This window comes from Schistocerca cancellata, chromosome 1 (genome assembly GCF_023864275.1).
Source record: "Schistocerca cancellata isolate TAMUIC-IGC-003103 chromosome 1, iqSchCanc2.1, whole genome shotgun sequence".
Classification (NCBI taxonomy): domain Eukaryota; kingdom Metazoa; phylum Arthropoda; class Insecta; order Orthoptera; family Acrididae; genus Schistocerca; species Schistocerca cancellata.
The window spans coordinates 1,108,963,094-1,108,984,798 of NC_064626.1; the positions used below are offsets into that span (position 1 = coordinate 1,108,963,094).

The following is a 21,705-nucleotide window of genomic DNA, read 5'->3' on the forward strand; positions in this document are numbered from 1 at the left end:
ACACTGGCAAATATTTTTTAAAATGTAGGAAATGTCTTCCATGGGTAGCAGAAACAAATTTGGAGAAGACAACAGACGAAAGAATTAAATGAAAGTTTGGAAGTGAACGATATAAATAGAAATCGTGGGTTGTGTGTTTAATACAGCTGTTTAAAGAAAAAATATCAGTTGTTTATAGGTATAAAACTACCAAAAAACGGGAAGATATCAAGAGATCAGCATACAAGTAAACGGTGATGTAACAGTTTCGCATACAGAGATAGAAAAGGCTGTAAGTCTGCTAAAAAAATTTGAAGTCTTCAGGAAAAAAGGAGAATTCTCAAAGAATTACTAAAGTATCGAGGATATTCGCTAACTATAAGATCAACCAAATTGGGTAACCATGTTATAACCCTTAATAAAATGCAAAGTATAGGGAGAAATAGTATCACTAATCTCAAGTACAGAAACGAGATCATAAAGACCCGTTCAGTCACAGAGGGATAAATCTATTCAGTTCAGTTCTTAAACTCATAACAAAAATAATAGGGAAAAACTGAAAAGCATTAAATCGTTTGCGACCGAACCGCTGAATCTTTCCATCAGTAAATGGGGTATGTTCTCCACTGACTCGGTTGTTTTAACCCCCTCCACTGACGGAATGACCCACTTCCCAATTCCGTATGTATAAAACCAATACGGACTTGTAGCTGTCACGCCTTTGCGCTTACTGCTACGTATTTTAACTGTAAATAGCTCAGTCCCAATGGTAAGAGGCAGTAGTGAATTCACGTAGTTAATATTTGAATCCAGCACAGCTGCCACAAGCTCAGCTCACTTTTACTCCACTCCTACCCTCGCCATTGCACCACATTAACTAGGTGCTACGTGGACCTTGCTAAATTCACTTGCGTATACATTTTTGACCGTTACTCGCCAGTATTTACCTAATGATTAGTACACTCCTAACCGGACTATTTCCCTAAGAGCTGTGATGATTGAACGGGTTCGATCCACGGCCTACAGTGCCCTACAGTTCACACGGTAACACTGCCTACCTGACCCACTTAACTTGGTAGTGAGCTTATGTATCCAATCACCACTGCTAGCAGCAGTGGATAATCCTATCAGCACGAGGAGAGCAGCAGACTTACCGTCGAATCCTCCTGAAAATACTTATAACTACGGTCGCCAGCTCTGAAGGAGCAAAAGAATAAATCAAATTTTGGGCTCGTTTCAAAGTGAAATGGCTTGAGTTGAATTTAAACTTAATTCTGAATATTACTATTTCTGATCATTCTAGATGATTCTACAAAGCAAATACTCTCTCAATTTCTGTGAGGTGGCTTGGTAATTACTACCAAGACAGGTTATGCAACTTCGGTTAACAAAATTCTATCCTTCAACTTACTTAATGATTTTGGATATTACTCTTTGGACCATTGATACAGAATTAGTTAAGTGACTTTACTTGAAAGGTTGCTCAGAAAAATTTAAGTAACTGTAAATAGGCGACTCATTCTGGTGTGACCATTGCTCTTTTCAACATTCTTATACGCTAAAGTATTCTACAACCAAAAGAATTGTAAATGAAAGAGGCGATGGTGGCCTCAGTCTGATTTCACTATACTATGTTTGAGGTTACTACACTTTACAATGAACAACATGCATCGTAATTTTACTCATTACTATATTCTGTCCTCTGCACTTGCATAAAAGAAAACTGGTATTCTCCTTTTACATGTATACAAAGTTCGACTTAACAATTGCAAGCAGTCTTGCCTTGGATAGACGTGTCGGTGCTGGTGGTGAGATGCATGTGGCTAACGCAGCTCTTCACGCCTCATGCCCTTAATGGCGGCTGGAACTATGAGCTGTAGCACTCGTATAAGCTACTGCATGTCCGCCATAAAATCTGGGCGCAGGAACTCTTACAATCAGCCCCAGTGGCATAGAGGCGGCTTCAACAACCATTCGTCGCGTTTTACTCCAAAAACGGCGACGATATTCGCCTCTTCTGTTGCACAATCACTTTTGCGTGAGCACAGTTACGCACGTCCGATCACATCAACACTCCCCAGGCCATCTCATTGTTCAGTCCCTGTGTTTCCAGCTACCCCTAGCTACGCTCGTATCACCAAGAGTGGGGGCGTTCCCCTACCACCTTTTTACCGAAATCATTTAGTATTTAAGAATATTTATATTTACTACCCTGGAGTTCATACCAGTCATAATAATTTACTACTAGCGCTTTACAACATTAAATTATACAGTAATAACTTATAATTACCAAGAAAAAGAATATATTTGACTCCAAGAGCTTAGTGCATTGTCTGACAGGCAGCGCTAATTCCCAGTTTCGCCAATAGATGGCATCAGGGTGCACTCCCTGGCAGTCTCACACAAGCGCGCCCGTTTCCGACGCGCGGGCTCCAAATTACTGTCAGCCCACCATCATTTCAGTTCCGTTACACGTTGCAGAGGATCCGGCAGGTCATGCACAGATACAGTATTCATTCTTAGACAGTCTGTTGAATGCAATTGATCAGCTTATTTTTTATTTTATTGACTGAGAGAAGGCTTTCGATATGATTCAGTTAACAGTTGTGGAAAAACTGCTCTACAGTCGGGGAATTCCTTCAAACTTAATAAAAACGATTGAAGATATTTATTCCAACAACTACAGCCAGGTGAAAATTGGTTCCAGGCTAACTATCTGCATGGCAGTTACAATACTAGACAAGGTAACTCTTTTAGCCAATTGCTATTTAATATAGTCGTGGACGAGGTGATGAGAAAGACCTTGGTCGTAGTGATTATAGAATGGGGGACGAAGAAATAAAAATTATTGGTTACGCTGAAGCAGCAGTTCTGCAGGCAAATATTGAAGATAACCCGCAGAAACTTTTACGTATACCTAACGTGGTAGCCAGAAACCTAAACACGGTCATATCCACTCAAAGATTGGTTCAAATCGCTCTGGGCACTATGGGACTCAACATCTTAGGTCATAAGTAACTTAGAACTACTTAAACCTAACTAACCTAAGGACATCACACACACCCATGCCCGAGGCAGGATTCGAACCTGCGACCGTAGCAGTCCCGCGGTTCCGGACTGCAGCGGCAGAACCGCTAGACCACCGCGGCCGGCTATCCACTCAAAGAACCGAATCTATGACCACATCTATGGATCGAATTAGATGCAAACTGAACTGGTAAAAGAAATATAGGCGTCCAAGGAAAAAATGGAGTGAAAACCTCAAGTAGACTGAAGGAAAAACGCCGTAGCCTAGGAAGGAAGAAATCAGGAGGAGGAGGAAGAAGAAGAACAAATGCTCTGATAAACTCACCCTGCGTTTGTAGTCGCGTAGTACTGTGTGCTGAGCATATTTATTGTAATGTATTTCACATAATAAACAACATACAAAATTCAGAAGATTAGGATTAAATCTGGGTGATTTTCTGTGCTCTCTTGGTAAGAATAAAGCATAAAATACTTTCATTTTGTCGCGAGGTAAGACCTATGTAAATCGAGAAGCCGACTGTTGGAGATAAAGCAGCCAGTCGGAGTGGCGACATGTGGTGGACAGTGCTGGTAGCCGACTTTGGGATTACCTTCCATCCGGACTCCCAGAAGGCCCTTCCGAGGAAGGAGTACCTCTCTTATCACCTTGTTACTCAAGGATGGCTCGAATGTGAACGTGAATAAAGTATTTGTTTCTTGGACGAAAATTTGGAGACTTTCTGCCTGTTCCTGCTCTTCGTTGATCACGGTTCATATTCCAATCGTTCTCCCAGCGTTGGAAGGCAGCCTCTGGCGAATGCTGGGCCCATCCCAAAGCGAGCTGTTGGGAGTTCCGTAGTGTGCTCGGCGAGACATTCTCGTGTTTGGAAACAAATCGCACAGCACAAAAACAAGATAGGCGTACCTACAAGCTAAGTCGTTTCTAGAAAAAATGTTTATTATTTTCCATACAGTCACAAACGTATTTTCAGACTGCTGGTTTGGATCGTCTCTAATGGACGTGTCAGTCGGTAGAAATCGGTAACCTGCGATAGAGTAGGGAAAAAATTAAGTATTTTAGGGATCACGGTCGTCTACAGACGATATAAAAAAAATGTACTTCTTACGCCGTTTCTGCAGAAACAGTGTGTCGCTCATCGCGGTAGCTTCTTGTACGCTTCACATACTAAGCCTTTGCTAAGATGCCAGTCCCTGGGCTTTGACAGATTTCTTCGACCTAGTGGATTTCTTTGTCACAATTTATTCTGCCGGAATTTTCCCTCCATTTTGTGGTTTTGTTATCGATTCTGTTTCTTGCGCTAAATATACTTACGTCCTCCTTAATTTCGTTGTTTATTAATCTGTCTGCTCTGGTAGAAGCTTTCACAGCCCTAAAAGGACTCACCTCAGCTCCCAGCCTCTTACTGTTTGCTAATGAGCTACGACACACTTCGTAGTGTGCGGTCGGCCTTTGCTTCTTAAAACTTACATTTCAATGGCTTTAGGATTCACTAACTCAAGCTGTAAAAATGGAACACTCGTAGGATCACTTTACTTTGTTGTCTCTCTATATATCTATCTGTTAAGAGCGCCGCCCTTTTTTTTCTTTTTTTTTTCAGGAACGGATAGAGGTGCCAATTTGAAATTTATGTCAAATGCTAAGGTCAACGGTCCCTTGGCGGCGCAAAAAATGTGAGCTTCTATGTCAATGCAGTAAAAAGATATGGCCATTTGTCACATATTTTGATACTCGCAAACCCACTCATCACTACAGAATAGGCCTAAAATCTTGAAATTTGGAAAGAAGCAACGTTTAACAGTGCAAGTAAAGGAAACAAATTCAGAAAGTTTAATTTGTTAATATTTAACACGAAAAATCTTTTTGTCATGGTTTGTCCGACTTCAAACTTAAGTCTTGCAATTCCCGGTACCATTATCAATGAAGATAAGACACAAATCGTAGAGTTTCTCGATTTCCGGGATAGATAATCTGTCTTTGCACATAAAGAAGTGTGTACGGAACGCTCACAGTGAGAATCCTACTGACACTTTGCCAATTTCCTTTTTGAAATGTCTGTCCCTTGCACCGCACATATTTCAGTTTTTTTTTTTTTTCCTACCATGCAGTCCATTAAAATTACGTCATGGGGACGGCGTACTAAAAACGTCAAATTCGTATAAAGTTTACTGCTACATGCTTACCATTGTAAATGATTAGCATTTCAGCGCAACCGCACAAGGTAACAGGACTTACATCACATACATTCTATACGTGTAGGAAGATTATGCAAAGTAGTTCTCATTCAGAAGTTACATCTGAATGCTAATTGTTTCTGATTAGATATGTTGTGCAACAGCTTTTTTCGCTCAGAGGTCCAACAGGAACCTCGTCACAAGACAACTACAGAATGTCCTACACAAAACAGACAGATGGGCCGAGAAATGACGAATGACTCCGAACAGCTGTAATGTTTATGCACAGGAAAGGAAAAAGGCCACCATGCCGTCGCCCACACCCCACCCTCCGTCTCCACAGACGCAACATTGAACGACGACCTGATGTAAAATACCTCGGGGGTGACTGTTGACCAGCGCCTCTTATGGCGAAGGCACACGGAAGTCCTGAGGGTAAAAACAAGTCAAAGGCTCCACGCACTCTACTACACCTCACTAAACAGAGAAAGCTGCCTGGCAGTGAGCATTGCGGCAAGGGTGTACTGCACTGTAGTACCCCCCCCCCCCCCCATCCTGGTATGTGCCTGCCGTGTATGGGGCTACGCTGCAAAAACTCACGTTAAAATACTGTAAGCAATCAAAAACAGAGCTCTGAAACGAGCCATACGAGGTCTGTTCAAAAAAAATTCCGGAACATTCGTAATTTCGCGCCAATGGTGAGTTGGAGAGACATGCGGTTAGCGCCCCTGCAAACGTCTCTTTGTTGTGTAACTGTCGAAAATTTCATTGTTGTATGTCTGTTACTTATTGTTCAGTGTTGCATTGAGTTGAATTTCGAGGTGGCAGAGATAGAGGAGCAATACGTCTGCGTTAAAATTTGCCTGAAACTCAAGAAAACCTTTAGAGACACCCCAAATAATGCAGGAAGCCTGTAGTGATGAGTGCTTAAGCCGCACTCGGTGTAACGCATGGTTCACCCGGTTGAAAAATGGCCGGACGGAAGTTAAAGATGAGTCTCGTTCAGGGCGCCCATCGACGCTCGTTTCAGGAACGTGCCAATCGAAGACTGACTGTCCGAGGGATTGCAGAAGAATGTAAAATTTCAGTTGGATCGTGGCACGAAATTCTGACAGAGCGTCCTGGAAAGCATCGTGTTGCCAGCAAGTTAATCCCACGGCTCAAGACCAGAAAGACCTTTGCCTCACAACCTCTGAACAGCTTTTGGATCGCACAAATGAAAATGAGATACTCCTTAAGGGAATCGTAACAGTGGTAGAGATGTGGGTCTACAGTTTTAAGTTGAGACCAAGGTCCAATCTTCGCAATGGGTTGGGAAAGATTCTCTAAGACCAAAAACAAACTCATCAGCTCAGCTCAAATGTCAAAACCATGCTGACAGTTTTCTTTGACTTGGAAGGATTAGTTCATCATGAATTCGTGCCATAGGGACAAACCATAAATCGATCGTACGATAGGGACGTGTTGCGACGCCTTCGAGAAAATGAGAGAGGCAAACGGGCCGAAATATGGCGAGACAATTCATGGCTCTTGCATCACAATGACGCACCCGCACTTTCATCCCTTTTGGTGCGCGACTGTCGAACAAGAAACAACAACACTATGCTACCTCATCCTCCGTACTCTCCAGACCTGGCCGCTGCGAACTTCCTTTTTCTTTCCAAAGTTGAAAACCCCCCTGAAAAGAAGAAATTTTGCAACAATAGACGAGATAAAACAAACTTCGCGGTCTGTGTTTTGTGCGATCTAGCAAGAGGCGTACCAAGACTGCTTTCGGAAGTGGAACGGCGTTGGGAGAGGTATACCTGTTCTGGAGGAGAATATCTGGAAAGAGACCACGCATAATAAGTAAAAGGTAAGCGTACAAAAATTTTGTGGACAAAGTTCCGGAATTTTTGGAACAGACCTTGCACATGTAGACAACCGTTTTCCCACAGCAGTCCCGCACACTGGTATCAACATAGAGACGCTGAAAGTGAGGTTTCAATTCCTTGCCGAAGCCATCTAGCAAAGAGCTAAGCACTCACCAAAAGCGTTAATAATCTCCCTAGGGAACTACAACCCAAGAGATTTCCGAATAAAAACCCCCAAATCGTTAATTGACAATTAGTCACATGACAACATTCACACCCACATTCCTAATCGCAGATTAGAACCAGGTAATTGAATCTGATCGGTCATTAACAACAGGACCATAACGAAACGCCAGGAACATTACCACTACCACTAAAAGGCAGAAGTAAATTTCGTAAAGACAAAAAACCTTGACAAATTCAGCATTGAAAGCGAGGCTAACAGTATGAGAGACTATTCGGCAGCAGCAGATTCGTGGCCTACACAGACTTCGGGTCACTGTCACTGTTCAGCGAAGATATTATTGCACTTGGCCGCTATCGGAAACACGCGGTGATGTTACAGTAAACAAGTGCGGTGGTGACTAAACGCATCATGCGATCACTGCTTTCAAGTCAGCTGTGCATACACTGTCAGCCTCGATTAAACGCTCACTCGCGATAAGCCCACCAGAGCGCCCTCGCTTTCTGGTGCAATAATGTTGTGGTCCACTAATACAGGGCTATTACAAATGATTGAAGCGATTTCATAAATTCACTGTAGCTCCATTCATTGACATATGGTCACGACACACTACAGATACGTAGAAAAACTCATAAAGTTTTGTTCTGCTGAAGCCGCACTTCAGGTTTCTGCCGCCAGAGCGCTCGAGAGCGCAGTGAGACAAAATGGCGACAGGAGCCGAGAAAGCGTATGTCGTGCTTGAAATGCACTCACATCAGTAAGTCATAACAGTGCAACGACACTTCAGGACGAAGTTCAACAAAGATCCACCAACTGCTAACTCCATTCGGCGATGGTATGCGCAGTTTAAAGCTTCTGGATGCCTCTGTAAAGGGAAATCAACGGGTCGGCCTGCAGTGAGCGAAGAAACGGTTGAACGCGTGCGGGCAAGTTTCACGCGTAGCCCGCGGAAGTCGACGAATAAAGCAAGCAGGGAGCTAAACGTACCACAGCCGACGGTTTGGAAAATCTTACGGAAAAGGCTAAAGCAGAAGCCTTACCGTTTACAATTGCTACAAGCCCTGACACCCGATGACAAAGTCAAACGCTTTGAATTTTCGGCGCGGTTGCAACAGCTCATGGAAGAGGATGCGCTCAGTGCGAAACTTGTTTTCAGTGATGAAGCAACATTTTTTCTTAATGGTGAAGTGAACAGACACAATGTGCGAATCTGGGCGGTAGAGAATCCTCACGCATTCGTGCAGCAAATTCGCAATTCACCAAAAGCTAACGTGTTTTGTGCAATCTCACGGTTTAAAGTTTACGGCCCCTTTTTCTTCTGCGAAAAAAACGTTACAGGACACGTGTATCTGGACATGCTGGAAAATTGGCTCATGCCACAACTGGAGACCGACCACTTCCATCATGATGTTCGGCATTTCTTAAACAGGAGATTGGAAAACCGATGGATCGGTCGTGGTGGAGATCATGATCAGCAATTCATGTCATGGCCTCCACGCTATCCCGACTTAACCCCATGCGATTTCTTTCTGCGGGGTTATGTGAAAGATTCAATGTTATACCTCATCTACCAAGAAACGTGCCAGAACTGCGAGCTCGCATCAACGATGCTTTCGAACTCATTGATGGGGACATGCTGTGCCGAGTGTGGGAGGAACTTGATTATCGGCTTGATCTCTGCCGAATCACTAAAGGGGCACATATCGAACATTTGTGAATGCCTAAAAAAACTTTTTGAGTTTTTGTATGTGTGTGCAAAGCATTGTGAAAATTCTCAAATAATAAAGTTATTGTAGCGCTGTGAAATCGCTTCAATCATTTGTAATAACCCTGTATATGACACTGCTGCTCGCGTTGGTTGCGATCCAGCTACTCCCGTGCGAATATGGGATCCATGGGTTCTGGAGGGCCGTACCCAGTGTCATAGCGGACCGACACAACTAACGCCCGAGACGACAGAGACTGTTCGCTCGGCTATTCAGAATCGCACAGCCACATCATGCAAGGGCGCCCGTACTATAATTTGTAAGGGGTGGGTGACAGACCTGGGGCATCGAGTGTTTTTAATGTCTTAGAAGACGAATGGCAGCTTCTTAAACAGGTTTCAGTTCCAAGTGTGTTAAAACCTGCGTGATACCGACTTTTAAATAATTTTCTTTAAAGAAAAATTTCTGACTACACTACAGTTTTTCTTTTCCCTGAGAGCGAGGGGGGTTTCCCACTATCGCCATTCCTTGCCCCCCGGGTACGGGCGCCCTTGACATCACGTCCGTTGAGTCAGATAACTGGTTTGTTTGCAGCGCGATAATCCTCCACACGGAGAGTGCGACGATGTGTGGAGCATCACGGATTGTCACGACAGCAGTCATCGTTTTGGTTTCCGTTGACGCGGCAGCAGAAGTTCTGCCCACAACTGGCAACGCCTAGTCTGCCCAGACGAGTGCCTGTTCTGTATACAGAGCCACGATCGACGTATCCGAAGAGAACGGACATTGCCAGATTTCATTCAGCATCTTCCTTATCAGCTGATAAGGGGGTCCGCCGCCGGTAGCTGAGTGGTCAGCGCGACAGAATGTCAATCCTAAGGATCCGGGTTCGATTCCCGGCTGGGTCGGAGATTTTCTCCGCTCAGGGACTGGGTGTTGTGTTCTCCTAATCATCATCATTTCATCCCCATCGACGCGCAAGTCGCCGAAGTGGCGTCAAATCGACAGACTTACACCCGGCGAACAGTCTACCCGACGGGAGGCCCGAGTCACACGACATTTACATTTTACCTGATAAGGGGTGCCACTGAACACACAACACGATTACCTCTGGTTCGCATAGCCGACATTCTGAACAGTAGTCGTTACATTTATGACGTGGTAAGGCCCTCGTAGGTTATCTTAGAGGTTTCCGTTATTATATCTTTCACAAGATAACGCAAGACAGTTTTGTTACCCGTGCTTCCTTGACCTACCTCGATGCAGACGGTGTTCGACTGTTGGCCTGGCCAGTAAGTTCTCCAGAAGTCTAACACAATGAAAATATTTGTGAGTGAAAAAAAAACAAAATTCGGAGACAAGTTTCCTAACGGATGAGGGCGTACAATTTCAATGCCCTGATTTTTTTTTTCTTTTTAGGGTTCTGTGCCTCACTTGGTAAAAATGGAACCCTTACAGGATCGCTATGTTGTCTGACTGTTAAGAACTTATTATCTTATGAACACGTAGACTACAAAGTTCAAATTTATGCCACTTATTAAGGTCTATGGTCCCTTGGTGGTGTAAAAATTTTAAGTTTCTAAATGAATGCAATCAAAAGACACGGCCATTTATGTTACATATTGTGATACGCGCAAACTTAGTCGTCAAAACTGAAACGTCCCCTTAAAACAATTGTACACGACTGTGCCTAAACTGACACACAATAATTTTAGCGCAACGCAATCTGACTATCAAAGATCCCTGCAAAAGAATGGCCCTGAGTAACATTAAACTATACCTTTCAGAAATCACTTACCTCACCAAAAATCTTCGTTACTCGAACTACTGCAGTACAGCGAGCGCCACTACTGCCAGCTAAATAAAAGATTCAAACTACTGAAGGTACTAACTACTGATAGGGATAGTTAGCAAATGAAAGATTTTAATAGAGAACAAACAATGTATTTACCTTAATATTCATCACAAGTCATAATATATGTAATTTCAAAACTCCGCCATCTCTCTCCTCCCATCCACCACTGCTGGCGGCTCACCTCTAACTGCGCAACGCTACGCGTTGTTCACATCCAGCTGCCGCTGCCCAACACTACAATGGCAGACAACAATGCAAACTAGCCACAGACTGCACACAGCACAGCCAGTGAAGTGATTTTCATACAGAGCGCTACGTAACGTTGCCAGTAAGAAAACATAAACAGCCTATTTACAAAACCTATAGGGTACCGGTACTTCATTTAAACAGGCATTGGATTCATCATGCATCAAAAAGCGTAATACACGAACATTACTGCATGCAACCATAAAATGTATGTTGCAGTCATGTTTTAGTAAGTAAATAAAGTTTTAGTAAGTCTTCTGTCTCTCTCTACATAGATAAACTGAAGTTTCCTGCTCGCTTCTTTTTGTTTGTCTGAGGAACTACTGTAGAGATTTTGATACGGTCTTGGAATTCTCTTGCGGTATCTGCATCGTAAACAGGCAAAAATGGTTGAGATTCTCGATTCCCAAGACGGATAAACTATATATATAAGGAGAAGTACGTGAAACTTGCACTACAAATATTGAGGAAATGGGAAGTTCTCTTCACGTGCGGTTTTCACAGAGTGAACTGGTAGTCAGCCGATAAAAACAGATTGTAATAATATTTAGGAAGTGTGCTTTTTGTGCAAAGATACTAAATATACATCACCATCTCGGCAATTATTTATCAACCTCAACCATTTACGTCAAAGTGATAGTGTAACATCTAGGTAACGTAACAGAAGGAAACAAGTGACGACAGAAGAGGGGAGGGGGGGGGGGGAATTAATATTCTTCTTAATGTTGCAGTTGATCCGCACGTTACCTCACGCGAAATCGCACGAGGAAGTGGCATGAGTCAGGCAAGTGTCCTACGCATTCTCCCGACATAAATTTATCCCTAACAAGAGCTACAGGGAAACGAGTATGAGAAGCATGTTAACTTCTGTACATAAGCATTAAGACAGGATACTCCAGATGTGTCATGTTTCTTGTTTAATGATGAAGCTATATTTACTGATCATGGCTAGGTAAACCGCCGAAACACGCACTATTGGTCTGTCGATAGTCCCAGTTAGCTTTGACAGGAGGAACGTTAGCGTCCATGGAGCGTGAACGTGTGATGTGGGATAGTGCATCATGAGCTCATAGGCCGGTTCTTCATAGACGGAGCACAAGTACTGCAGACTTCTAACAGACCATCTTCTACTGATGCTAGAAGACGTTCCTTTGTAGACTTGGAGGAACCTGTGGTACCAACATGATGGCTGCCCAGATGCCCAGCCCACAGTGCACGAAGTACTTCAGCATATCTTCACGAACTGTTTCCAAATCGTTGTATTGGACACAGATTTGACGCCTGTAGACTTTCGTGTGGGGAAATCTGAAAGTCGCTCTGTATAGAGACATGCCAACCGTATCCGACGTTATGCAACGACGTATCACTGCAGCCTGCTCGAACATCTCCGTTGAAATGCTACCACGTATGCAGCAGTCGTTCCCCACCAGTCTGCAACCGTGTACTGCCGATGCTGGTGGTCATTTTGAACACAACCTGGGTTGGTCAGTTGTCTCGTCATTGGTCAGAATCCACATTACTAGTGTGTTCTTTGGTATTTGCTACCATAGGTATTGTACAATAGTCGATGTGGAAACTTCTCAAAATACGGTATCTCGTAAACGACTCGCACTAGAATCCTCCAACAAACGCCACAGACATTCTAATTTACCCTTCTTTTAGAATGTTAATGTCAACAGGCATTGTTCCATTTAAAAATGTGTGTTCGTACAAAAAATACTTTTTAAGTATTATTACAATCTGTTGATTGGCTAACAATATGAGCATCTGACGACCAATCCATCCTGTAAAAACCATACCTCAATAGCACTTTCCGTTTCCGCAATATTTACGGCGCAAGTTTTACGTACATTCTGAATTTTGTACGGAACACTCAGTGCGCGAGCCCGACTCGCACTTGGCCAGTTTTATTTGTAAATGGACCGCCGTCTGGTTTATGAGAAAGCTCCGACAGCAGTGACACCATAATTATTAACAAATAACTCCTCAGTGATACTGTTTTGGCTGCTCACCAATTTCTATGTTATGGTCCCTAAACCATATATTTACGATGACAGTAGCTTCTTCTGTCGACAGGAACACTTCGAACTGTCGATAACGTAAAAAAAATTATTAATCTTATTGTCTGTTGCATAATTCGTTGTAATTTGTGTTTCAGATTTGTACTGCCCCTGAACTGCTTAATGGATTGGACACACAATGCCAAAGATAAACTACAAACTACTGCCTGTAAAGGCGCATTACTTCTTCTTCATGGCCTGTAAGTATGGACGACTGCTAACAATGATCTTCGTCAGATTTCCAGACGTGTGTGTGATTTTTTTATATTTAAAATCGTGGCGCTAAGCCTTTCTGGCAAAAGAGAATATTATTTCATAAACTTTCGACCAATCAGGTATTTATAAACTACTATAGGGGGTCCCAGGGGCATAAAATGAACTCTTCTGCGTCGCAAAGAAAATATTATTAATTAACTTGCTTAACGTTGACACAGATAAGACAGGTACTAAAAAAATGGTTCAAATGGCTCTGAGCACTATGGGACTTAACATCTATGGTCATCAGTCCCCTAGAACTTAGAACTACTTAAACCTAAGTAACCTAAGGACAGCACACAACACCCAGCCATCACGAGGCAGAGGAAATCCCTGACCCCGCCATGAATCGAACCCGGGAACCCGGGCGTGGGAAGCGAGAACGCTACCGCACGACCACGAGATGCGGGCTAAGACAGGTACTGGATTTAAACTCTTTTGATTCTTTTTCCTAGATGCATACATTCTAAAAATTCTTACCTCTCTAAGATAAAAATCTGTAAAAAAAATTTGCTATAAATATATTTTATTGGTGGCTGCTCTAAGGAGATAACGCCAGGCAAAGTCAGAGAAAACTGCCTCAACTCGTGATGAAGACTCCGTCTCTCTTGGCCACAAAAATACAGTCTCCGTAAGATTTGCTGGAAACACTTCCAGAACGAGAAGGTTGAACAACAATGATATCTTCTGACAAACAAACTGGTCGCTTAGGGAACGTCTTGAACATACAAGCTGAAGGAGACATATTGCGCGTCGTTCGGACGCAGTAGCAGATTCACCCAGTATTGTTAATTTGCGAAGAAATCACTATGCACTGTATTGCTAAATATACTAATAGTTTTTATGAAGGTCCAGGGATCCAACAACGAATAAAAGTTCGTTAACGATATTTACCTTCTTTTTCACAAATTAAATTTTTTATTCTTGATAACTGCGTTTACAAGTTTACCTCTGCACTTCAAATTACTTCTATATGCAAACATATCCGACCTAAAAAAACGCAATGTCCAATCGGCATTACTTATTTCCAACAATTACAAGAAAACATAGATGCTCCCTTTTTTCACAGCAAAGAGGGCTGTCGTCACAGCAAAGAGCGTTGTCGCAATTACGGTAGTGCATCGTGGCTGGTACTCGTAGCCGGAATATTAGAATCATATTACATTACGTAGCGAATTTACAAGCAAATACTCAATATTCAATTACATGACAGGAACGATCATTTGAAACAAAAATCTTCATTGGACACATGCCCTATTGTGAATGGTTTCTGGGGCAAAAAACATTTAATATACATTTGTTTTCGGGATCTAGTGGCGTGCACTTACGTGACTTACCGAATTACCAGCCCAACCTACCTCGTTGGTTTCAACATCTTTGATTCACGAACACGCAGCGCCTTGTTGAACTGTATACAGAAGTGGGGGGGGGGGGGGAGTCACTTTCAGGACCTGTAGTAAGAAACCTTCATTTCACAACCATAGAGGTGTGTCACGTACAAATTTAGTTTTTCCTCTGCTGGTCTGGGGGTTAGAATAGGCCCGAAGTATCCCTGCCTGTCGTAAGAGGCGACTAAAAGGAGTCTCACACTTTTCGGCTTTATAAGTTCATGTCCCATTTCATGGTTTGACCTGCCACTTTCCAAATTCTACACAAGTGCGGGCCATATGGGGAAGGACGCCTTACGTGGTGCAGGAGTTATCCATAGTGCACTTAGATTCGATCTCCTGAACCTCTTGTCATGGCTTTGCATCTCCACCTGCAATTCAACTATTTGGGTGTGTCATCTTCCGTTGTCTCCTGTCCTCTTTCGCCCCCATGGCAGTGTTGGATTTGTATGCGCCCAAATATCCAGCACGGTAGCCAGTCTGTTGTGGTGGGGCTGTCATGTACCCATTTTGTGGTAACCCCTGACAACATAGGGATCGCACCTCTGATGCCTGAGCTGTGAACTCCCCACCTATGCCAAGGAGTAGATGCCTGTCTTCCTGGGGCATCAGGACTCCAGGTAACAGCCACCATTCCAGCTGGTCTTTGCTGTGGCTGAGTGGCGCCCATGAGGAGAGCCCCTGATAGGAGCGAGCGGCATCAGGGCGGATGACCCGCAATGAAGCGGACAGTCATATCTTGCTGGTGACCGTACGGCGCCAGCAGTCTCTAAGAAGGGCAAGATCGAGTACAATGCTGACAGATATAACCCTCCCTCGTTACACCATGCGAGGAACGTAGGGCTACAGAAAGAAGAGCCATATTCACCTCGGTATTTAGTCTGTAGCAGAATGGACAAGGACTCCACTCTACCTATGAAGCCTCAATTTTTTGTTGAACATCTTGAGGATAAGTTTGGGGAAGTGACAGCACTGTCCAAGATGAGAATAGGTGCAGTCTTGATTCGGGCAGCATGCACAGCCCAATCCCGGGTGTTACTCGCTTGTGACCAGCTGGGTGATATTCCTGTTTCCGCCCCACCCCATAAAAGCCTCAACATGGTCCAGGGGATTCCTCTGCTTCATGAAAATTCCATTTTTATGCATGACGGTGCCCCACAATAGCCTCACACTGAGGTGCGACGTTGTCGTAACATCACCATCCCACAACGTTGCATCAGAAGAGGTGGACAACAAGACCTTATTCATGGGTTTTCATCTCCCAGGTCACCAGACCTCAGACCTTCTAATTTTTTTCTAATGTGTATGTGTGTGTGTGTGGGGGGGGGGGGGGGAGAGGGGGGTCTGATACTCAAGATATTGTCCTTGTCTCACCTATGGCAAGTACTCTTAAAGTTTTGAGAAACCGATTTGTTGAAGATGTCTATTCAATAAACAGGGACCTGTTGATTCGTGTGCGGAGAGAAATGGACTACCGTTTCGATGTTTCTCGAGCAACACTTAGTGCTAATGTGCAGTGTACGATCGTATAGTGTCTGTGCGAACATAAAACTCAGAACTTTCCTCTATATAGTGACTAGCGCAATGAGTTTCTATGTTTCACAATTTTTCTGTAGTAAACAACTGAAATCTTTACTTTCTTTTTGAATCTCCCTGTATAAAGGAAGGAAGGAAGACCCGTGCGACTAAAACTTGAATACTGCTTGAATGGTACTCCAACAGGGCGAAATAAAGGATGATATTAAAGGATGGTATCAAAGACTTGCTGCTGGACTTGATACCGCTAAGTTTGATCAACACGCGAGTGTTACGGAAATGCTCCGTGAACTAAGATGGGAATCCCTGCGTGGAAGTTTCGCGAAACGCTATTGAGAAAGTGTGGAGAACTTGCATTTGCGACAGACGGCAGAGCTGCGCTACTGCCACCAACGTAAATATCTCATAAGGACCACGGAACACAAGAGAAATCAGTGCGCGTGCGGAAGCATATGGACACTCACTTTCCCGTCGCTCCCTGTGCGAGTGAGTGACCCGCGGCTGCCTCCTGCGCCGTGATGCACCTCAGCGTCTGTGCAGCGTCCCGCTGACAGCGGCCCATATCTTGCTGAGCCGACCTCCTTTGGCTGCCCTGCGACGGACTCTTCAGCTGCCGGACTCGTTGCCATTAATTTTAACGGACAACGCCTCGTCGGCTAATCTATACGTGGCGGTGGGGCATATCAGTTTTAGCGTATGCCATTTGTCCCTTTGTGTTCTCCACTCCAATGCTTAGGGTTGCGAGGTGCCGGGGCTAGCAGTGTATTTAACACTAAATTCTTCTCGAATTTTCATATGGAAATGATGCTCTAAGCTCCCCCCCCCCCTTTTCTAACTCCTACTTTTGCTGTTGCACATAGATTAAGAAGAAACGCGAATTGACTGTAATAGACCCTGCAAGTGGAGTAGAAAAGAGTTTGGCACCTGCAATAATTTAATTTGATAGACATTAATTAAATAAAGGAAAGTTTCAGTAACGAAGTGAGAAATGAAAGGGTTGCTCTACCGATTAACAGAATGAAAGTTCTGTCCAAAATAACAATTTGATTTATTATCACTAAACTCGAAATAATAAACAAAACATGTGAAACATTTACAATACATCAAATTGGCTCAAATTGGATACTCAAATAAATGCTGTGAAGGTGAAGTTGTCCCTAAACTAGATTGTGACATTTATGACGAAGTGGTAAATGGAGCCTATTCCTTGCAACTCAAATCTTAAGAGAAACACACAGCCAACCCAACATTAATTGCTGCTGCAGTAGTGAGAACTCGGACAACGAACATCCAAGACAGAACAAAGTTAGCAAAGACGAACAGGCGCGCTCTGCTGAGCTCTGATTATCGCCTAGCAAAAATGCCTGCTTTGCCGGTGCTGCGAACGTACATTACCAAGCTGTCTTCTTAGCTGCAAGGACACGATCTGGCGTACTGGAATCGATGGCTGGTTGCTTCGACGTCCCGTCGTGGTGATGATAATGTCGCGAGTATAGGCCGGAACAAATTGTCCTGGTCTGGTTGTTCCAGACTAAAGACTTCCTATCAATACAAATGCACCTCTGAGAGAGACGAAGAAGGCTCACCACACAATCACTGACGGTACAGTGATTGATTTTCACAAGCGAAGTCACACAGTAACTCCGATACAGTCAACTTTGGCCAAAACTGCCCAAGACAGACTACATAGGCCGCTTGTACGCAGAACGCTCAATTGCCAACAGTACTCGGAAAGCTACGTTGAAGTCGAAACTTCAGCAACTTCGTTAAACAGTTACAATCAAATAAAAGTATATTAGACAGCCAACGGAAGGCAGGCTGTCCAGAGCACGGAGAGCTCAGTCATGTAACCTACTCCGACCGAAAGGCGAGAGACGACTCCCCACAAGAGCACCCGTACAAACCGAACACAGAACATTCCCGCCCCCACGACAGTGACCGTGGTTAACCGTTCCAATCAGCAACTCGAAAACCGGCGGAAAATTCCACTCTATTGCCGGAGCACTACCATTCCACCAATGGAGATTCTTGGCGCCAATTTCTGCGCTGATTTTGCTACTTCACGGAGCTATGCCCTGAGCAAGCCAATCACAGTTACGATTTTGCAGAAAGCGCGGGAATTTGCCCACCACAGCTGCCTGGGTACACAAGTCATTCCCACGCCTCGCTTGTAGCCCGCCAGAAAGTGTTTTCGCTAAGTTTCTGCGAAGTAACGGAACCTCTAGCCCAGCCGCAACTTCAGGCCCCTGCGAGCGTGTCTCCGCCGCTATTCTACAATGTCGTCGTCTGGAAAGCATTCACTCCACTCCCTCACACCTGTCGGCTTATCCTTTCAAGATCAGCAGTGCCTGCCTGTCACCGGACCACCCGGGTGACGAGAGACGCTGCGTGGGAAGTCCGCGTGTGAAGGAATAGCAACTTTTCACCGCATGCAATTAGAGAGGAAAATCGTAAGATAGAAATATGAGAGGGGGCTCATGCCACCTCTCAGGGTGGATGTTTTAATGTGTTGCAGAGGGGCTGGCTTTTCCTTTTTATTCTCGTGATCGGCCAGCAACGGTCATCTGCTCTTTTTTTTACCCCTTCTACCTGTTTCTTGCTTCTCTCTGTAGTTTTCTTTTCCTGTTTTGTCCATAGTAGCGTTGGTTGTCCTTCTGTCGTTCTTTTGGTTCTTCCTTCCTCCTGTCATTGTGCTATACTTCCTTTTCTTCTTTCCCTTGTGTAATTATTTTACCCCGAACAAAGGACCGATGACCTCTTTGTTTGGTCCCTTCTCCCACCCCCTCTTTTAAAACAACCAACCTGCACGAGTGGAACAGGAAAAGGAATGCCTAACGGCGGTACAAGGTACCCTCCGCCTTGCGTCATTTGGTGCCTCGTGAAATACACTAAAAAAAGGAGAAACGGTGCACAACGAACGAATTATCCAATGGGGATGGAATTATATAGGTGTGATGTACATGTACAAACAAACAAATGATTACAATTTTAGAATAATTACATGATTCATTCAAGAGAAAGAGCTTCACAAATTGAGCAAGTCAGTAACACGTCAGTCCGCCTCTGGGCCGCATCTTAGCAGTTACTCGCCTTGGCATTGATTGATAGTTTTTGGATGTTCTCCTTAGGGATATCGTGCCAAATTCTGTCCAAATGGCACGTTAGGTCGTCAAATCCCGAACTGGTTGGCGGACCCTGCCCATAATGCTCCAAACGGTCTCAATCAGGTGAGAGATCCGGCGATTTTGCTGGCCAAGGAAGGGTTTGCAGTAGAAACTGTCACCTTGTGGGCAGTCATTATCTTGCTGAAATATAAGCTAAGGATTGCTTGCCATGAAAGACAACAAGACGGAGTGTAAAATGTCATCGGCATAAGGCTGCTATGGATGGCAACCAAATGGGTACTACTATGAAAAGGAATGGCACACCAGACCGTCACTCCTGGTAGTAGGGCCAATTGTGGGCGACAGTGAGGTTGGTATCCCGCCTCTATCCAGGGCGTCTCTAGACACGTCTTCGGCTTGGAATATCGTTGAACAGAGTAAAATTGTCTTCAGTGATGACTGCCACTTGGAAATGGGCACCGATGACCAACCCAGAAGTGTCTGAAGACGGCCTGGAAGCGGTGGGATACCATCCTGACGGTCGCCAGCCATACGACCCGACAACCAGGAGTGATGGTCTGGGGTGCCATTTGTTTTCATGGCAGGACCCCGTTAATTGTGATCCGCGGCACCCTTACAACACAGCGGTACGTCGACAATAATCTTCGCCCCGTCTTGGTGGTCTTCATGGCAATCAATCCTCGGTTTATATTTCAGCACTAGAATGCCCGCCCGCACACGGTGAGAGTTTCTACTTCTTGCCTTCATGCTTGCCAAACCGTTTCTTGGCCAGCAAGATCGCAGGATCCCTCCCCCCGATTGAGAACGCTTGGATCATCGTGGGTGGGATCCTCCAACCAGCTTGGAATGTTGACGCTCTACGGCACCAGTTGGTCAGAATTTGCCACTATATCCCTCGGGAGAACATCCAACTACTGTCATTCAATGGCAAGCCGAATGACTACTTGCATAAGGGCTAGAGGTGGACCAATGCGTTATTGATTTGCTCTATTTGTGAAGATCTTTCTCTTGAATAAATCATCTAGTTTTTTCTGAAATTGTAATCATTTGTTTGCCTGTACATGTGCATCACATCTACCGATTTCCATACTTTTCGGATAAGTCCTTTGTAGTGGTCCTTTTTTCCTTAGTCTGCGTATTGTCCCGTAATCCCCACCGCACAAACTTTTTACTTTATATGCAGTTTATATGGCATAATATTTTAATTAATTTTATATTGTTTATTGTTGCGAGGACGACAGATAAAATACGATTATCACTATTCGTTTCAGCAGTTGAAAATATTTTAACTTTATGCACTTAGACCTATTATGTGGGGATACGCACAACACTAACAGATTTCCTGCTGTGGACGCACGATCTTTAATTTGCAAACTACTTTTTATATAACAATGATCTGGCTTGTTAGATATGGAACATGGTGTCATTACTGTAACTAATTATGGAATAAATATATATATGAATATTATTAACTGCCACGTCTAACATGAGAGCATGAAACTAAAAAAAAAATCTGATTTTTGTTACTGGCCAGAACACGTTTTGCACAACAGTCTTGATCACACACAAGTAAAATTTTATCACTCATGAACTATTTACGTAACTGATAACATAGTAGCAGCTGCCCATGTCCACTTGAAAATGACATAATGAAATCCACAATTTCCCTCTGAAGATTCCTAGAACCTGAAAGAGAGAATTTGAATGTGCCGTTACCTGCCTGCTATATTGTGGGAAAACTACTTTCTTTCAATTTAATTTGAATTTGCCGCGGCAGCGGTTCCCGCGATCGCTGCACGGCTCTGCGTCATGAAAAATTCCTAATATGCTGAAAACGGCTAAGAATGTGGAATGAAATCTTGGACAAGCTAGCAATAAATTATTACACGTACAAAAAATCAATATAAATTGAAGGTACACATCTTATTACAAATATCAGCCTCCAATGGCGTCTTTCTCGATCAAAGGACAAACGAAGGATACCTAAGCATTCAAGCGAGCGTCACAGGCTGTTACAACTTTAACGGCTACAAGAAGACAGTACTGTTTTATCCTCCACTATTTATAGGCAATTTTTAGATGCATCTTTGTAATTATTTTTAATTATCATTGTCTGCTTCGATCATACATTAGCCGACCACAGACGTTATTTGTGAAATATACACTCCTGGAAATTGAAATAAGAACACCGTGAATTCATTGTCCCAGGAAGGGGAAACTTTGACACATTCCTGGGGTCAGATACATCACATGATCACACTGACAGAACCACAGGCACATAGACACAGGCAACAGAGCATGCACAATGTCGGCACTAGT

The 21,705-nt window shown here is 43.8% G+C and overlaps 1 protein-coding gene across 3 annotated transcripts in view; it reads left to right on the forward strand.

Moving 5' to 3' along the window:
- LOC126092057 (major facilitator superfamily domain-containing protein 6) overlaps positions 1-21,705 on the forward strand; it is a 222,425-nt gene that overhangs the window by 126,966 nt on the left and 73,754 nt on the right. For all 3 annotated transcript variants that reach the window (XM_049907467.1, XM_049907484.1, XM_049907476.1), the window contains exon 2: positions 13,181-13,282. In XM_049907467.1, the coding sequence (XP_049763424.1) occupies positions 13,222-13,282 (61 nt within the window). In that variant the 5' untranslated portion in view covers positions 13,181-13,221. The remainder of the gene's footprint in view (positions 1-13,180; positions 13,283-21,705) is intronic.